The sequence below is a fragment of the Nuphar pumila genome, chromosome 12, assembly GCF_984573655.1.
Source record: "Nuphar pumila chromosome 12, dmNupPumi1.hap1.1, whole genome shotgun sequence".
In the NCBI taxonomy this organism is placed as follows: Eukaryota; Viridiplantae; Streptophyta; class Magnoliopsida; order Nymphaeales; family Nymphaeaceae; genus Nuphar; species Nuphar pumila.
In genome coordinates, this window is record NC_143260.1 from 1,120,696 (window position 1) to 1,141,439 (window position 20,744).

Sequence of the window (20,744 nt, forward strand, 5' to 3'; positions counted from 1 at the left end):
TCATTCCCATAGCAAGGAAGGTTCTTACACGGAACGGAAAGAAAGGACATGGATTTTCAAAAAAATACAGTCAGCTCAGCCTCCATAGGAAAGTTTTTTCATACGGATTGATGTATGAAAGGGTGAAAAAAAGAAAGTGATGAGAAAAACTGAGGCCCATTTGTGCCATGGCACCTTTCTACCATGATGGTTGGATATTTGTTTTCTCATAGTGAGAAAAAGAGGAAAATAGATGTGGGATCAACAATTTATCATGCATATATTGCATAAAACAACAATGCCCTAATGAGGAGCTTGTTTCCTTTTCTTTCTTATGAAAGGGCCTTTCTTTTTTTATATTCTTTTGCTGTGGGGCCCATAGAATGCTGCCATGTGTCGTATGGCGTGGAAGAGTGGAATCTGGTGAAAGTTCAAAACTGGGTGCTGGTAAAACACCGAAATCCAAAAACGATGGGCGAGACATCCTATTCCTGCCTCCCATCTAATTCTAATTCTAATTCTAATTTAATAATTTAATAGGACTAATTTTAGTCTACTTTTACAAAATTGTCCTTTCGAGTCAAACTGTGTGCAACTCAAATTTGGTATTTGGTTAATTATTACCGAACCCTCTATAGGATAGTGGGAATGGATTCAGATGCATCGATGCCATTACCAAACCCAACCATATATATTACCAGGTTGGCATGCAATTAGCCCGAATCATAGCACCATTTGCGCAAGCTGAAGCCTGGCAACTCCCTGGAGCCACAAAGACAGTGACCTTAAGGGCTTGTTTAATGACTTGTTCAGGATTGAACGAAATGAACAAACAAAATGGACAGTATACTCATTCTATTCATTCTGTAACAATTGTACCAAGTTCAATGTTTGTTTTGACTGTACAAGCAACTGTGCTCCTTATGTTCAATGTTTGTTTTATGTTGTGTGCGGAAAACATGAACATACACGGATAATGTGTCTAATAACTTTGTTTTGGATCATAAGATTCGATCCACCAGATCATATGAGGGTTTTAACATGTTTATTATGGATTTTAGTCCTGGATATGGATCTCGGATTAGATCTAATAGTTAAAATATGTTTATAATTTGAGTGAATTGAGAAAAAATAAGATTTGATATTTTTTATATATAAATGATTTAATCAATGTCATATCACATCTAATTATGAAAGTTTTTCATAAAAATATCAAACCCTAAAATCAAATCATCAAACCCTATTAAATCATAAAACCTAAAAATGCAATAAAATAAATCATAAATAAACAAAAATTCCTAAACTATAAGAAAAATAAGCCATAAAATTAAATAAAAAAGCTCTAATTTAAACCCTAACAAAAAAAATAAAGAAAAATCCCTAATCAATTTAACTATAAAAAGCCTTAATTTAAAAAATAATTTAAAGCCTTAATCATAAAAAATCCAAGAAAAAAAAAACTCTAATCAAATCAAAGAAAATCAAATAAAAAACCTTAATCAAATTAACTATAATAAAAATATAAATACAAAAAACATAAATATATCATAAAACCCTAAAATGAAAGAAAATAATTCATAAATAATCCAAAAAACTCTAATCTACAAAAAAATAAACCAAAAAATCAAAATTGCAAGAAAAATAAACCCTAAATAAACAAAAAGCCTAAACTAGAAGAAAAATAAAAAAAAAAAACCTTAAAATGCGAGAAAAATAAACCAAAAAATTGAACATAAAAATATGCAGATGAAGTTTTTGTGAATATTTTAATATACTATTGAGGGATTTACCTGTTCAAAATTGAATTATTGAATTTATGAAGTTTAAAAATGAGTCTAGGTTTGAATCTCGATGGAAGATCCAAAAGGACCAACCCGAGTAAACTTAAGTTCAGAAATATCCAAACATAACACACATAATCCATTTGATCTCAGAACTATTCAGTTTGAATCTTGAGAGAGATCCAAATTATTTGACCCACATAATTTGGATTTGGATTTAGGAGGGGGATCCAAATTGATTAAATTTATGTGACTAAGATTTGGATTTAATTGGTGAATTCAATCCAAAGTATAATTTAGTTTCAATTTGGATTTTGAGAGAGATCCAAATTAATCAACCCACATATTTTAGATTAGAAATTGGATCCATTTTATGCACCCAATTCAAAGTAATTAAATAAATAATATATTATATATATATAAATACTTAAATATATAGTTTTGGGATCAAATCCAAATGGATTTGACCCAAACTCCTCATCTCATTTAAACTCTCACCGAATGGATTGGGGTTGGATTTAAGAGGATCCAACCTAAGACCCAAATTGAATCCAAACTTCATTTTGGATTTAAGAATGGATCCAAGAACCAAGTGATGGGTTGTGATTCATTGGATCTCTACCCATCACTCATCATCTCTCAACTCCCTTTTTTTCCTTTTTTTTTTCTCCTTCTTTTCCTCTTTTTTCACCTTATAGCCACACCACTCCATCAGTGTCCTCACTCTCAATTCTCTCAAGTTCTCTCTCTTACCCTTTGTACTAATTTTTTTGGAGTAAAAAAAAATCATTCTTTTTACAATTTTGGGAGTGACATCTAATTAATCTCTCTCTAAATCCATAAATTTGAAGTAGCTCTCAAGTGTCACTGTTAGAAAAGTTTAGCATTTTTTGGGGTTTTCATAATCTTTAAACAAAGTAGGATAAAATTATACTAACTCTGGTATTTGTGTGATTCTAATGCATGATTTAAATTAAGTAAAATAGATGCTTGCATGCATTGTTTCATGAATAAAAAATGTATATATGTTTGCATGTATGGTTTTATGAATATAAGTATATATTTGCATGTGCAAAGGTTTAGGCATCTCATATTGTTAAATACATATGTTTGGAGTTAAATACACATGTTCAAAATTATATACACATGTTAGAAAATATATTTGATACGATGTATCAAATACACATGTTTTGAATTTTCATGCACATGCTTCAAAATTTAATTTATGAACGTATGCATATTATGAATTGCGATATTCTGATATGTTGCTAGATTATGTGATATCTGATGTGATGCATACTGCATGATGCATGTATGACAATACAACCATTAAGAAAGTGTTTTAAAGATAATCTCTGTGAAGGTATGCATTGATAAAATCGGGTGATCCAGCTAGGGCGGTAAATCTATGTGAGAAAGTGCATTGTTCAAGATCAAGAAACCCGTTGATACCATAAATTCCTGTAAGAAAGTGCATTGCCTAAGATCTGGTAATTCGGCTAGAGCAAAAACTCTCTGTGAGGTTGTACATTTTCAAGGCCATATAATCCATAGTGAAACTTATTTTCAAGATACAATGAATCTCTGAGGATGAATACTGAAAGTAAATTCTGATATACCAGATTAAGGATGTATGCTTATGATTACTCATGATGATTATGATAGAATATTTAGTATGATATATTGTATTTGTCCTTGAGGTTTTATGTCCTTATCAACTATAGACAATGACATAAGATTATTATTGAACATATTATATAAGTTAGTGGATGACACATCATGATTACTTAGTTACTTTGCAAATAAATGCATTATGTTTTTCTGATTAAAACATATCATATATGTGTACCATGATTAATGCATATCATGAATATTTGACTAGATAAATTATGTTATCATTAATGCACTACGTATTTTAGTTTTGTACACTCACTATGTCTTTTGGTGTAGACCTATCATGCTTTCATGAGTCTGACTATTTTTATGGGATTTCAGGTGAATAATGATGTATGGCTATAAAGCGGATGCATGATGCTGCTACGATATTGAGAGCCGATCATTTTTCTTTTTCTGACACTAAATTCAGATACATGATAATGTTATCCATATTTAAATTCAGTCTTATTGTTGAGTGAAATCTAACCCGCTCGAGGTTTTGAACCTAAGTTAAAACGGTTTTTGCTGACGATTTTAATAAAAAAAAAGTTTTAAATTTGTATGCAATTTTGGGTTAAAAATCTCTGTACGTTACATGCGCCATCAAACATACACTTGAGTACTACAAGCAGAACCAACAAAACTAGGTTTTGGTTTCTTTGTGTAAATATTAAAAAAAATCTAAATAAAGATCCAAGTTAAATCTACCACTACAAAATAAAGAGGTAATAGAAAAGGTGGTAGCTGCCTAACACTTTTTGAAGCTACCGTCAACCTACCTTGAAAGGATTTTTTTTTTTAAAATTTGACCATACAAATAGGAATCGATGCTTGGATTATTTTGATTCTAACACATAGTTAGGTTTTTATAAGATTTGAAAATTGATGGTCATTTTTTTATCAAAAAAGCATGATCCAAGTGTCATTTTCTAGCAAATCAATCATGACGAACACAAACACATTTGCAGGATTATGTTTGCAAAAAACAAGTAGGTGCTAAATAAAATATGCTAAATGATAGGTGCTAAATGGGTTTTTATGCTCTTTTGGTGTTTTTTCACCGACCCCATAAATGTGTTGGGCATGGTTGAATCCACACCTGGATCATGTGTTTTCGATGAAAGAAATGATATTTGGAGACTTTAAAATTTACAAAGATTTTAGACTGTTGATTTTTTGAACTTTATAAAAACTCACCCATGTGTTAGAATATCCCTATAAAATCAAATACATAGATAACTCAGAATTTATCACGTATCATTTAGCACCTACCCTTACTCTCTCCCTCTCTCTATATATCTATTAGCCCTGTCCAATCCAAATAAGCTCCCTAACGAGGGGGGGGCACTGTCGTAGCCTTTGCTGATGGGTCAGCCAGAACCAGGCTTTAGGCTGGCCCGTCAATTGATGGACTTGATCTACAAAGTTGAACACGGGCCCCACTCCAACAGATAAAGATGCTGATGGGTCGGATCTAGGACACGAGATTTACAAATTTTGAGTATTCCGAATCCAATTCCCACCCGAATCCCCATGTATTTAACTGTCTCGAATCCGACTCGGTCTGCATTTCTACTAACCGGACCGGGTACTCGGCCATTGGAAACCTTTTTGCAATTTGATTCCGGTGCCATGCAAACGCTTTCAGAGTAAGAAGGGTGGTTGTAGGAAACGTCGATGATTCCAATAAACTGAATATCGAACTTGGTTTCCGTAACTGGCTCAAAAAGTGAAGGGTGGTTAAATAATTTTACACAATCTTTTAGCGTTCAATCCTCCCCTTTTCTCACTATAGAAAAGAATCAGTGCCCAAGCAGATTCATCCCGCTTTTGATGAGTTATGGTGGTTGGTTTGGTAGCTTGATTGGGGCTTAGCTACCAACAAAAGACCACCCGCCTTCCACTGTGCCGTCTGCCAGGGTCCACCACACCCTAACCCTCAGTCTTTGGCGGTGGTAGGTGGGTAAGTTTTGGTGTGAGCTACTTGGAGGGATGTCATCTGTTTCAGTTTCATCTTGGTACTATTCATTTGGTTTTAGGGATTCAGGGAGACCTGTACTTTGCTGCGAGGAAAGAAAAGAAGAGAAAGGATGGACCTCTTTCAGTCACCCAACCTGCAGGTCATCAGCGTCACCGTCGCCGTCGCTGCCATCTCTGCCGGTGCTGCCTACTTTTACCTCACCAAGAAGCCCGAAGGCATCCCCCTCCCTCCTTCCTCTCTGTTTTAATCTCTTCCTCGCTTGAGGAAATGGGTCGAAATGATTGAGATGGTTTTTGGTTTAATCGGGATTGGTGGGGTTTATGGTTTTCTTGTTTGTTGGTGTTTTGGATTATGGTTGTGTTCTTGATTGGTTTAATTGGGGTTGGTGGTGTTTATGGCTTTCTTGTTGTTGGTGTTTCGGATTATTATGGTTTTTTTCTTGGTGATTTTCCAGTTTTTTTTTTGCTTGATGTTGGTCCTTGATTTGTGTGATGGGGTTGCTTTATGTGTTTTTCCTTCGGTTGGGGTTGCGTTGATGGTTAATTTTTTTGTTTTTTGTTCCTTGCCCATGTTAATTTTGATGATGCAGACTGGGGTTTACGGTGGAAGGGTACTGGCAGATTTTGAACAAACCCCCAAAATTTGGATAAAGGGCTGTCAAGCCTTATGACATTAACATTTCTGAAAATTGTGATTGTAAACAATCTGTTAAACCATCGCCATTAAGATGCTAAACCTCTTATTGATTAAACTACTCTAAATGGATTGGCCCCGTTCTTTCCTTAATTACCTCTGTGGGTAGGAAAATCACGATCAGGATAGCAAGATCCGAGCCTATGGAACTCGGGTGTAGGTCTTTTGACCAAATGGAATGACCTTGCTAGTCATCGATAACAGTTACATATAGAATCCCTGGTCCGAATCAGCACCTTACATACGAGGCTTTAATTTAGATGGAGGTATCTATGAGATTAGGGATGTACAACAGCCAATCTGAGCTGGAGCCTGAGTTGTTCAAGCTCAACTTGGTGTTGATCTGAGCTTGAGCCAGGCCTGAATTTTTATGAACCAAGTAAGGGTACACTTAAGCTCAGCAACCTGCGATGTCTCTCGTACTATAGGAATCTAATCTAAGACATACAAAATGTTCATGGGGGCATTTTTTCCACCAAAATCAGTTCCTTTGTAACGATTCCTGAAATGACTATGCGGTTTAACATGGTATTCGTCCAAGTTTTGTAGGAAAAAGAAAAGCCTTCTTGTCATACTAAGGAAAAAAAAATGGGCGGATAGCATTTTGTCAAAATAGTGTCTACAGAGAAAAGGTTTTAAAGCAGGCTATTGACATAACTTTGGCTCTCTTGATTGGCCGAATTATGGATGCATCAGTGCCCAATATTTTTTTAGTGGAACGTAGAGTTGATCTAATTTGTAGGTTATCTATGTCTATCTTATGTGGTACGTCTTCCTCTATATCCATGTATATCAAAGGAAGCTGGTGTGGCATTTGTTTTATTTTTTTAAATTCCTCTCTCTCTCTCTCTCTTACTTAGATGGACGCTTCACTTGGCATGCATGTCTTGCAACGACACGATATAGGACACACCGTGACACTTCATAGACACAGTCAAACGTGTCGGACACAGTCAGCACTCTTTAATTTTACCTGTTCTTCTTATGATCTTGATTGCTTACCTTATATTTACTTGTGTCCATTTTCTTTTAAAAGTTGTCATTACATTACATTTCAATTTTTAACTTAGTTTTGTTGTTATATGTCAAGCAGGTTTGCTCTTGTCCATCTTTTTCTTTCTTTTGCCTAAATCTCTCCATTTGCTAGTAGTATCAAATTGTTTTCCCTCCAACTCGAGAGATGGACATTTTAAAGGACTTAAAAAAGATTATACTGAAGGTTGTCAATGGTATTTTGAGCACAAATCTAATGTATCCTAGTTTTGGATTGAAGCTTTTGATGCATGAGTTGGAATAGATAAAAAATGAAAGAGAAAAGAACAAATTTTGCTTTTTTTGTGAAGTTTTTCCTCCCTCTCATTTGAACTAAACAATTTTCTGTATCACAAAATGCTAGAGCTAAAGCTTTCAAAGATCTTGGACTCGTGATCATCAATGGAATGTCTTTGGCTTAATTATTGGTGAATTAGGTGTGTAGGCTACCAAGCCAACTTTAGCAAACTATTGTCAATGTGAATTACAATAGAATGGTTTCCCTCTTCCTTTCAAGAATGGTTTTCCTCTTTCTTTCAAGATTTATTTATTTATTTATTTTTGGTTACTCTATGTTTGAGGAAATTTGAAAATAACTTTGAGTTATGAGAATCATGTAGTTGATTCTTTTATATGTTTTCTCTACCACCATCTATTTTCTTCTATTTTAATTGTTATGTTTTCGTCAATGTTCAGTAGTGTGAATAATAAATAAAATAATAGTTTAGAAATTAAACCTAGTTATTTGTCCACTGTATTATTTAATTTGTAACCAACCACCTTAAGTCTGTCCTCTAATATGTGTCTTTCTGTTACTAAAAATGCTACCACTAGAACAATACTTTTTATGCTAAAACACAAAGTGATAACTCTATATAACAGTTCATAGAGCTGCGACACATGTTACTAATGTTAATAAATACTAAATATCTATAAATATGACAAGTAGACTTATTCTGTTAGGTATATGAATATTTTAATTAGCTCCTAACAAGCTAATAATTCTTTTATCCTACTTTCGGGCTTGAGGTAGGCTTGAGCTCGGCTCATTTATCAAATGAGCAAGCTCAAACTAGGCCCTCACCAAGCATAGCCCAAGTTTTCTTAATTGATCAGTGAAGTGGGTAATCAGTTAATGAAATTTGTAGACCTCAAGGGCGGTTAGAGAATGGACATGGTAATGAGGAGCCAAGGAGATGTTTGGATATACTCACTTGTCCAAAAAATTCGGGGACAATCTGGAAGCTTTGATCCTGAATGAGAAGATTCAGAACATTGTTCTAGGCATATCCTATTCCTGGAGAATTGGGTGCATCAAGACAGCCCCAAGTAACAATCTTAGCTAGTAGATCAACTATTATTTATATAATTGATTAGTTTCTTTCTTTTCTCCCTTTTTAAGCAAAGAATTGTTGTTTTGTTGTTGTTGTTGTTTATAAAACATGGGGCCTGGACTTGTTTTTACATTTTCCATCAAATAAATTATCAATAATTTAAGATCACGAGAATATGAAATTTGATATTCTGCAAGCAGTGGTTTTTTGAGACATATAAGCTTAAATATGATATTTTTAGTGTGGAAATTGGTAAATTTATGTCCTCCACACAAGCCCGCCAAAACACCCAAATACACCACCACATGGAATCCTGACCCTAGGTGCAGTCAATGCACCCAGGGTCATTTATGTCCAACTTTTGGACTTTATATATATATATATATATATATATATATATATATATATATATATATATATATAATTTTTTATATTTTTGCCGCACCCCTGCACCCGGATTTTTTGAAAGTGCCGCATCCCCGCACCTGCACTCGCACCTGCACCCGCACCCGCACCCATGTGACATAGATTGTTAGGTATTTACTTGAGTTCTGATGGTCAATGAGTGTCACTCATTATTTTGTAAAGATAGCTTTTGCTAAGATTTCATGGGTTAAAAGGATGTGTATATTTTTTATGATTTGGTATATAGGTTGCTTGGATCCTGAAAACTTTAGAGATTTCAAGCTGGTGAAGCGTACACAATTGAGTCATAATGTCGCCAAGTTCCGATTTGCTCTTCCCCTACCTACCTCAGTTTTGGGTCTTCCTATTGGGCAGCATATAAGTTGCAGGTGAATTTAATATTTTCTTAATTTTTTTCAATGTTCATCAGAAGTGTCATCCTTTATTGATTTAATTGGTGTTCTATCTCATGTGGTCAGAGGAAAGGATAGTGTTGGTGAAGAAGTAATCAAGCCTTACACCCCTACCACTTTGGATACGGATGTCGGTTACTTTGAACTAGTTATAAAGGTTCCTAGTTCCCACTTTCTCATTTAGTTACTTCTAGTTTTCAATAGTTCCATCAATCAATTTACTGGGGGTTCTGGCATACTAGTATGTCTTAAATTTTCCTTATGCTAACATTGCATATTGGTGCATCAGATGTATCCTCAAGGAAGGATGTCCCACCACTTCCGTGAGATGCGTGTTGGGGATTACCTTTCTGTAAAAGGACCAAAGGTGCCATTCTATATCTGATATTTTTGTTGAAGTCACCTTCTAGCTTATGTTAATTTTTGGTATGTATAAAATTATAGATGCCCTTTAAATATGCAAGTAGATATCTCATAAAACATAAAGGACATTCATTCCTATTCTTGGATAATTAAATGTTCTGGTCACAACCTTTATTGTATTCTGAGTGCTATATGGCATCTTACGGTCTTACCTGTTGAAAAATACAAATTGGGCCTATGATCTTGTAGATATAAGCGTAACTGATTCTTCCTGAGTGGTTGAACAGGCATCATGTTGGTTGTGGGATTTTCTGGTTCAACTAATGAAATACCAAAGAAGCTTCAAATAATTGGTTATATACTTATATGTTTTGATTTCTGGTCATTTCCTTGGTTTTGTTGCTTTAGCTAATTAGAGTATCACAAACTTGTTTGCATCACTATAGTGATTTTTGCTGCTTTGTATATATAAGTATTACCAACTTATATGGCAGTGGTAGTTTTAAGTGAATTTATTTGATGTTTGCATGAGGAAGAAAAGAATTCATGATATTTCTTTATCACATTTGCAATATTTAGTTATTTGACTGCAAACCTCCCATTGGCAGTATATGAGGCCTCTATAGTCAAAAGTGGTAGGCGGTGCCTAGGCAATGAGCCCCTAAAAAGACTAGTCAGGGACTAGGTGGACTAGTCGACACACCACTTAAAAAAATAAAAAAATAAAAAAATGCACAAAATATGTAAACAAATTGCTAAAATTAATAACAAACATATATAATATAAAATCAATCAACAACAAGCAATAGATAAAAAACTAACATGTTGACAAATACTGTAAACGATTATATTACATAACCTGCTCAAAAAATTATGAACCAATGAACAATTGAATAAAATACGATACAAATGACAATGTGAATAAGCAATAAACAAAAAATAGAAGCATGTATGCAAAAAAAATAATAACAATAGACACAAAATAAGCAATAGACATCAAATTCATAACATTTTTACAACATAAAATCAATCAACAATAAACAATAGACAGAAAATAACGTTGTTGAACAATGTAAAACAATTATATTACATAACTTGCTCAAAAAATAAAAAAATGAACAATTGAGTAAACAAACCACACAACTAACAATGTGAATAACAGGCAGCTAAATAATTTAAATAAATTTAAATCTTCATAATATTTTAAATTCACATCCAAGTCATACTAAAATGTCATCATTGAAGTACTGATAGTTCATAATAACTAAAAATATCACATTTAATGAAGTTCTCATATGCTAATCTTCATCTCTAATTTATAAAGATCTTAAAACTAAACTATATAGGCCAAGAATTAGGACACATATTCAACAACACATATACACACATAACAAACTTGACAAAAAACAACTAAGCAACACATTCACATAATTTAAATAACATAAAAAGTATAGTCAATACATGTCCAATGAGTCAAGGACTAATATATCATAATGTATTATGTGCCTAAAATAAGTTAAAAAAAGAAATCTATTCATAATTCAAATAACAAAAAAGTCAAGTCCATAATCAATGCATGTCTAAAGTCCAAACTCCAAAGAATCAAAGACTCTAATATATCATAATGTATTGCATGCCCAAAATAAGATAAAAAAAGATCATGAGATGATGAAGATGCAAGTCCATCATCATCAGAATCATCTTTATCAAGTATCAACATATTGATCTTCTTCTTCAGTTTCTGCTGAAGTAACTTCTTCTTCTATTTCTACAACTCTCATGGTCTTTTTCTTTTTTCCCTTCTTCGACGCCATGCTCTTATCCTTTTCCTTCAATAAACAAGGACTTTGGCCCTCTTTATCCTTGGATGCTCCAGTTTTCACATCAACATCGCGCCATGTGAGGGAATCGTCATCCTCATGGTCTATGTCATCATCGCCTGGCCATTCATCCTTTTCATCTACTTCTCTTAATATGATTGAGTCGATGTCTCTTTTGCTTTTTCTTTCTTCTTACCTTTGCCTGAATTTTTATTATATTGCACAAACACTAAATCATTCAACTTTTTGTGCAATAATTTATCTCTTCTTTGTATGTATCTGCATAAAGTGAAATATAAATTATTAAATATATAATATTAATAAAAATGAGTAATATCAATAAGATTAATACTAGTAATTAAAAAACTTTGATTACCCCTTCGAAAGCACTCTAGTTACGCTCGCGACTCGAAGCACTACAAGTGAGGCCAAGAACTCGAATAGCAAAGTTCTGCAACTGCTGACATCCATAGCCATAATTATTCCACCACTCACTCAGCTATATATGAAATATAGATAACATCATGAAATAGGTAAGTAATCAAATCAATAAATAAATTATTTATATAACGTACATGTAAAATTAAAATTATATGCTAAAGTACTTGGTAAATAGTCTTTTCTCTTTCTTATTGCCATCTCTAAGCCAAAACCTCCAAGCGATCTATATTTTTGCAATTGATCGTGTATGTCGCTTCAATTTTTGGTACAAGAAGATCAGTGCATTCATACAATCTATTTTTAATTTCCATATTTGTTTCTATTCCCTTGTACCCATAATATATTTGCTGGATTTAGGTATAATCCAGTTGCATACAACGACTGATGCAATTGATTTTCCTTTCTATCAATTATCTTCCAAATTGGACCATATTGTGTTTTAATATTTTTCAAGTTCAACTATCAGGTAAGCAACACAAGTTAATATATATAATAAAATGAATTATTTAGTAAATTGATTAGAACATAAATTATAAAACATACCTTTATTTGTTCTTTTGCACTGTCCATCGCCTCATATATGTAACCCATGACTGGCTTTTCATCACTATCAACCAAGCAAAGCACATTAAACAAACAGCCCATTATTTTGCAAGCATGGCTCACGCTCTTACAAAAACTAGTTTGTAAAACTGTTCTTCTGGAGATCTTTTCCACCAACAATATTTGCCAAGTTGGAGTTGCTCCACACATCCACAATAAGCATAGATCTCAAACCTTTTTTTGATTCACGTTTGCATTGAAGAGTAAAAAATCTCGTAAGTCGTAACAAAGCGAGTTACTGTTGGCCTATATAGCTCCTTTATTATATATGTTTTCATCATGTGCAATGACGAGTATGAGCATATATGAACACTACCAACTCCTTTGATTTTTTGAAAACACCGTGCAATTCAGTAAATTCCCCTATATCCAACATCAAATCTATGTAGTATGTTGCCCATGGAGTCCAATACAGATGGGGCATCTCATCCATCAGCATGCTACCCTCCTTCACATAATTGACAACATTATCTGTAATCACTTGAACTGCATTTTCAGGACCCACCTCCTTTACTACACCAAGCAATAACTCATAAAGTAACTTTGCATCTTTGACATGATTAGATGCATCCATTGACTTCCAAAACATTTTACCCAAAGGACAATGAACTAAAAAGTTGATGAGTGTCCTTTGTATCAATCCACCCATGACATTATGGAACAACCATACTGGGCCCAATGCTGCTTGTATGTTGCCAAAAATTCATTTGTCCTCACTACCTCTAATAATGGTTCTCTAATCTCATGATTGTAATGAAGTATGCATAAATGTAACATAAAAATGCTAATGCATTCACAATGTGCTACAATGGACAAGGCACAAAGGAGAGAAGTCCACTATAGGACAATACAATAATCCTTAAAAGGCTACACAAATAAAAAAAAATAGCTTTATTAGAGAGGAGCTCTAGAAGCTTGAGAATACAAAGGGAAAACCCCCTATTTATACACAAAAGGAGATAGCCAAAAGGGAGCCATTGGGGGCTCCCACATATTGTCGTTGGGAGCCCCCAACGGTCATAAGGGCTCCCACATATTGTTGTTGGGAGCCCCCAACGACTATACGTGGGACCCCCAATGTGAATTAAAAAAATAAAATAAAAGAAAAGAAAAATAGAAAAAATAAAAAGGAATCTAACTTATTTAAAATAGTTGTTTTTAGAAACAACTATGTGAAAAGATAAAAATACCCCTATTGGGTATATATATATTATAAAAAAGCAATGGAGGAATATTATAAAAAGTTAGATGAATGAGACATGAAAAATGCTAAAATCCTCTCTTGGATGTTAAGTGGGGTTGAAACCAAGATTGTCTCAAATCTTTTATGTTACAAAAAAGCAAGTGAGGCATGAGAATATCTTAAAGGTTTCTTTACTTAGAAAGATATGGCTCATAAGCCTTATCTTCAAGAAAAGGCTAGAAACATTAAACAAGGAGATAAAAATGTTAGAGACTATTTTATGAAATTGTCTTTCATTTGGACTCAACTTGCTCAATTTGAACCCAAATGGGAAGGAAAGTGTATTGAGATGCAGAGGGCTCAAGTTGAAGAAGATAGACTTTTTGCTTTTCTTTATGGCTTGAGACTCGAGTTTAAACAAACTAGGGCTTCTTTGCTATCTTCCTCGTCACCCTCTCTTATTCATGAAATTCTCACTAAACTTAGTGGAGAAGAGACTAGATTTAATATGAGCAAAAGTGATAGCGTTCTTGCCATATCTAGTAACACTCAAGGAGATGATTGTGCTCTTGCTGCCTCCAAGCTGGGAAATTATATCAAGCTTTATAGGCCTCCTCACTTTAATAAAAATCAAAATAGAGGAGAATTCAAAGTGATTAGTCATAATTGTCATGAGCCCGATCACATTAAACCTCTATGTCCTATATTAAAAAAGGACTATAGACTTCAAGAAAAAAGGGTTGATGTGGCTCCATCCAAATAGGAAGAAGACACCGTAAGCCTCAAAGATCTCTCCAAATCGTTGTTACAATTGACGGAGGCATTGCAATCATTGCTTAAATGACCTACATCAGGGGCGGCCATTGCATCTTCTTCAACCCCTGTTATGTGCTCTTGGCTTCTTGACTCGGGAGCTTCATTTCATATGACTCCATGTAAGTCTGTTTTATCCGAATGCCAACCTAACTCAAATGCATCTTTTGTTTCTGTTGCCGATGAAACTTCTTTAGAAATAAAAGGTGTTGAAAATTTTAAAAATGATTTGACAAAATAAAAGTTTTACATTCCAAAAGTTAGATTTATACCAAAATTATATCTTAACTTACTTTCCGTCTCTCAAATCTCGGATCACGGATGTGATATTGTGTTCTCATCAAACAAATGTTGGGTGCAAGATTGCCAGTCCGAAAAATTGACTGGAGAAGGTTGTAGTCCAGGAGATCTTTATTACATAAACTCTCTTTGTATTCCATCATTTTGTAATATTACCCAAACAAAAGATATCAAAGTTTGGCATCATAGACTTGGTCATCCAAATGTAAGAAAATTAAATTTTGTACCTATTACTAAGGACCTTTGCAAAGACAATTTTAAATGCAAGAAATGCATAGTTGGAAAAATGATATCTTTACCTTTTGGACAAAGGGAATTTTTACTCCTCCATGCCTTTTGAGTTGGTCAATTCGGATGTGTGGGGTCCTGTTCCTATAATTTCTTAAGGAGGATTCTCCTAATATGTTGTGTTCATTGATGATTATACTAGATATTGTTAGATTTATTTTCTTAAATTTAAATTCGATGTGTTTACAACCTTCAAAAACTTCCTCAGCATGATTAAAAATCAATTTGAAAGCAAGATTAAAATCCTACGAACTGACTCTGGGAAGTGTATTTATCAAATGATTTCAAGCAATTCTTAGAAAATGAAGTAATTTTGCACCAAAGATCGTGTCCTAAAACACCACAACAAAACATAATTTCAGAAAGGAAACATAAACATATTATAGAGACTACAAGGACACTACTTATTTCTAGAAATGTTCTAAAAAACCTTTGGGCTGAAGCTGCCCTAACCTTAGTATATCTTATAAATAAGATGCCTTACAAATCTCTATCAAATGAAATGCCCTTTGAAAAACTATTTAAGTATAAACCTGACTATCAAAGACTTAAAATCTTTGATTGCAAGTGTTATTTTTAAATGATAAAGGAGACAAACTATCTTCTAAGGCTATTCCTTATACTCTCATTGGTTATTCTGAATCACAAAAAGAGTTTAAATGTTATGATGTCAAAAATGATAAACTCTTTGTCTCACAGAATGTTAACTTTGTTGAAAATGAAAGTGGATTTGAAGGATGTATGTCACAAGATGTAAATGTAGATTACTCTTTCTTATTTAAATTACTTTCTAATTATGGGTGTGATGATAATCAAGACACTTATGTGGAGTCTTCTATTGAGAGTGGAACAACAGTTGAACCAATAGTATACACTAGAAGAAATAGAAACATATCCACTGAAAATCTAAATCAAGATGGTCACAAATCTTTAGAAATTTCTTCTGAACAAATTATCATTCTTAGATCTGAGTGAACTCTAAAGATCCCCAATAGATTTGTTTCTTATGACCAGTGTTTTAAAACTCGCCGAGTCAACTTGTTGACTCGGCTCGGCTCGGCCCTCCAACGAGTCAACCCGACAAGGCAAACTCGGGCTTGACTCGGCCTGACTCGGATTGACTCGGCCTAACTCGGGCGAGTTCTGGGATGATTGAAATTTGAATTTTGAGTTTCAAATTACAGTTTCGAAATATATAAGTACATATATTTTAACAAGGGTTACCCCCAAATTTTGTATAAAAAAGAAAATAAAAATCATTTAAAGATAAAAAATCATTTAAATCCATAGAATAAAATCGCCATGCTGTTTGAACTACTGTTCACCCTGTGCTATCAACTTATTCTAGCAAAATATTTTAAAGAAATGATTCTCACTATATATGGAGGGTCAAATGTGCCTATAAGAAGTCACATTTAGGTTTCATCATCCATTTGTTATGTGAACAAGCATTGTAATATATTTCCTGCATAGTTTTCATACATGAGAAAATTACTTATTTATGTTGATATTGGGCATTATGCACATATATCCCTATTTTACATTTATGGATTTGTTAGAGAGGGAATTGAAACTTTTAAAACAATCTAGCATATATGATTGGCCATTTTAGGAACCGTAGGTAGTAGCAGCCTGAACTCATGGTGACCACATCCTCTAATTCAAGTCATGAATTAGTCAAAGTGCTTGTATAGATATCAAATTCAAGCAAACCTCTATAGCTCTTTGCAGTTTTTATATTCTTACAGACATTTGGAGACTATATGTTTACTCAAAAACATGGTTTGAGACAAATTATATATTGTTTTTCTTTTAAAATCAAAAGTTAACAAAACCCGGTCCGAGTCACCGAGTTGACCCGCCGAGTCACGAGTCGAGTTTCGAGTCACGGGTTTTAAAACCTTGCTTATGACTCCTCTCCTAAACATAGAGCATCCCTTCTAGCTATTCATTCATAATTTGAACTCTCTTATTACAATGAAGCTAAAAGCTTTCCTGAATGGGAAAAAGCCATGCATATAGAACTAGATGCACTTGAAGATGCCAACACTTGGAAAATCTTAAAATTGCCTTTCAGGAATATTCTTTTTCGAGAAGAAAAACCATAGGTTGTCGATAGGTCTTCAAGGTTAAGACAAAGAGTGATAGATCCTTGGAAAGACATAAAGCCATGTTAGTTGCCAAAGGATATTCTCAGGAATATGAAGTAGATTATGAAGAAACCTTTGCTCTTGTTGCTAGGATGACAACGGTTAGAATCCTTGTAGCTATTGCAGCTGTTAAAAATTGAAATATATTTCAAATGGATGTTAAAAATGTCTTTTTAAATGACAACCTTAATGAGTATATATGGATGTTCCACCTGAGTTGATAGTTTCTAAAGGCAAAGTGCTTAAATTAAGAAAAGCCCTGTATGGGCTCAAACAAGCACGTAAAGCCTCGTTTGATACATTTAACAATGTTATTACCAAATATGGTTTCAAACTATGTTATATTGACACAACTTTGTTTATCAAGTATTCCTCCGTAGGTATTGTAATTCTTCTTTTATATGTTGATGATATGCTGATTATAGGAAGTGACAAAAAAGGAATTAAAAAAATAAAACAGTTTTTGAAAAATACTTTTGAAATGACTGATTTTGGTTTTCTAACATACTTTCTTAGAATAAAAGTGTTATATTCTAACAGAGGATATATATTGTCACAAACAAAGTTTGCTTTAGACATTATTGACAGGTCAGGATTATCAGTTGACAAAGTTGTTGATACTCCAGATATTGTTGGAATGAAAATGCGAGCTGATGATGGTGTTCCTTTGGACAATCCAACCCCTTTCAGACAACTGATTGAATCTCTCATGTATCTAAGTATTACAAGACCTGATATAGCTCATGTTGTCTACGTGGCCAGTCAGTTTCTACATACTCCAACATCAGCTTGTATGTCATGAGAATCATCAAATACATTAAGGGCACCATCAGTAAGGGAGTCTTTTTATCCTCTTTTTTCTCATTAGATCTCGTTGCTTACTAAGATGTTGATTGGGGAGGGGATTCAAATAACATGCGTTCAAAAACTGATTTTTGTGTATTTTTAAGTGATTTTTTTATTTCGTGGAAGTGCAAAAAGCAACAAAAAGTGTCGCTATCATCTACAGAAGTTGAATATAGAGCAATGACTACTACCATTATGAAAATCGTGTGGATCAAACAACTAATTTTAGATATGAGAATTCATCTTCAGAATCCTACGAGATTATGCTGTGACAACAAGAGTTCCATATGCATTGCTCAGAATCACACATTTCATGAACGGATTAAGCATATAGAAATAGCTGTCACTTTGTTCGTGAAGAATACTTAAAGAAGACTATTGATCTTCCCTATGTGACATCAGAATATCAACTTGCTGACTTTTTCACCAAGGCACTGTGCTCGCCAAGATTCAACTTTTTACTTGACAAACTTTCAGTGATTGCACCATAAGTTTGAGGGGGAATGTTAGAAATTCATGTCTTATACATAGGTATATGCTTGACTATATATATATATAATCCATTTGTGTAAGAGTATGTCTATACATATATATTTAAGTATATACATGTGTCTATTGTAATTTTTATTTTTTATTTTTGTTGACTCTTTGACTAGCTGTTGGGCAGCTAATCCTCTTTCCTTTGTGTATATATATTGGGGTAAATGCCCCATTGAATAGCGTATTTTTTTGTGTGAGGATTCCTCTTAATAAAGATTGATATTTTGCATATGTGCCTTAGTGCATACTGTGAGTGAATATCCTTATCAAGTCCTTAGTAGACTTTATTAGCACAAATATTTGTGAGCCTCTTTTCAATAGTATGAGGATAAACACAAGATCTATATGAAGGTGTGATTCACTGACAGGATATGCGAGATCATAAAAAAGATATCCAACTGGGAGGTGGTTCATGCTTTTATTCATGTTCAACAGCAAACGATGTTCAGAAAACTAGTTTGGAAATTTGGATGCTTCCCTGCTGTCAGGGGGCAGAAACTTGACAGTTTATGGCTTACCATATTTTCGACAGGGGATGCCTAAATTAGTGTTAAAAGTTTGGAAATAGGAAATTGAAAACTGAAAAAATGAGTTCTTCCTAGCACCAACTCTGACACAGCTGACAGTCCTCACTGCCTCCCACAAGTTTCTCAATTCAACAGCGGTCTTATATTGTATAGGCTTGTATCTCTCATCCAAAGTGGCGTTCAATTGCAATGGATTGATGTTATTATGGACTGATTGAACTGTTGGCACCTAAGATGTGCATGTTGAGGCTCTTCATCTTTTCTGCATTTCCACTTTTATAACTGTTCATGTGCATTTACTCATGCATGTAGCTCAGGAAGTGTCCTTTTGGATGCATTTCAGGGGCGTTTCAAGTATCAACCTGGCCAAGTCAAGGCATTTGGAATGCTTGCTGGAGGATCTGGCATAACTCCAATGTTTCAGGTACTAGGAACTTAAAAAGTTGTCAAGGCAGGTTGTTCTTGAACCTCAAATAATATCTGTAAATATTCTGCATTATGTTTTGGTTTTTCTTGTGCCCTTGAACCTTGCTGCTGCAGTATTAAGTTTTGGTTTGGTCTTCAGGTAACTAGGGCCATATTAGAGAATCCAAAAGACAATACGAAGGTACACCTTATCTACGCAAATGTCACATATGAAGACATTCTGCTGAAGGTGATCCCCTTATAAATAATGAATGGCTTCTTGGGACTTATTCTTGATGTATGTATAAATGATCTTGAGGTATAATAGTTTGTAAATTCCTGATATCTGTCGCAGGATGAAATTGATGCCCTTGCTGGTAGCTTTCCTGGACGCTTCCATGTCTACTATGTTCTGAATCAGGTAAATTCTCATGTTCGGTTTCTTCTTCTGAACCAGATATTTCATACTGCACCAATGCTTTTTCTAATGGTAGACGTCACATTCTTCAATTTTATGTCAGCCACCTGAGATATGGAACGGTGGTGTTGGTTTCGTATCAAAGGAAATGATTCAAGCTCACTGCCCAGCACCTGCAGATGATATTCAGGTATCTTCTCATTTGGTTGTTTGGTTGTTGCTTTTTGCGTGCAATCTGTTCTCTTTTTTCTTAAAATTTCACGTGCATTTAGAGGTTTTTTTCTTTAATTGCATTTTTCGTTTATCAGATATTGAGGTGTGGACCACCACCGATGAACAAAGCCATGGCTGCGCACCTTGACGATCTTGGATACACACAGGAAATGCAGTTCAAGTTCTGAGCTTAGTATTTTTGCTATTTCCTTTTTCCTATTTTTTTGGCATGTTAAGAAGAGACGCCCATAATCTTTTTTCAGGCTGTATGGCATAGGCCTCTGCTATTATGTTGAGAGCCTTTGATTGCCCAAGCAACTGTCTGATGCTTAGCTTGAGTTGCTTTTCAGTACTTTATTTTTCCCACTTTTTACTTTTGACAGTTGAGCTAGTTTCACCTGATAAAAGAGTCGTTATTTTCATAACCCTGGATTAGATGCAAACTGGTTGTCATATGGCTGTTTGTGTTAGCCTGGTAAACAAGATGAACGAGCCAGGCTCGGCTGGTTTAATATTTAAGTCAGCTTCAGCTTGGCTCGTAACTAAACTACCCAAGCTTG

General features: G+C 34.2%; 1 protein-coding gene across 2 annotated transcripts; it reads left to right on the top strand.

Moving 5' to 3' along the window:
* Window positions 1-5,099: 5,099 nt before the first annotated feature.
* On the top strand, window positions 5,100-20,604 carry LOC149819583 (NADH--cytochrome b5 reductase 1-like). 2 transcript variants are annotated; one of them, XM_089983926.1, is made up of 10 exons: window positions 5,100-5,379; window positions 5,456-5,612; window positions 9,109-9,250; window positions 9,341-9,431; window positions 9,564-9,641; window positions 19,492-19,572; window positions 19,714-19,803; window positions 19,909-19,974; window positions 20,075-20,161; window positions 20,280-20,604. In XM_089983926.1, the coding sequence occupies exons 2-10, from the start codon at window positions 5,507-5,509 to the stop codon at window positions 20,370-20,372; spliced, it is 834 nt and encodes a 277-aa protein (XP_089840052.1). In that variant the 5' UTR covers window positions 5,100-5,379; window positions 5,456-5,506; the 3' UTR covers window positions 20,373-20,604. The 2 variants fall into 2 exon arrangements, with proteins under 2 accessions (XP_089840052.1, XP_089840053.1); XM_089983927.1 differs by having other exon boundaries at window positions 5,100-5,371.
* The last annotated feature ends 140 nt before the right edge of the window (window positions 20,605-20,744 follow it).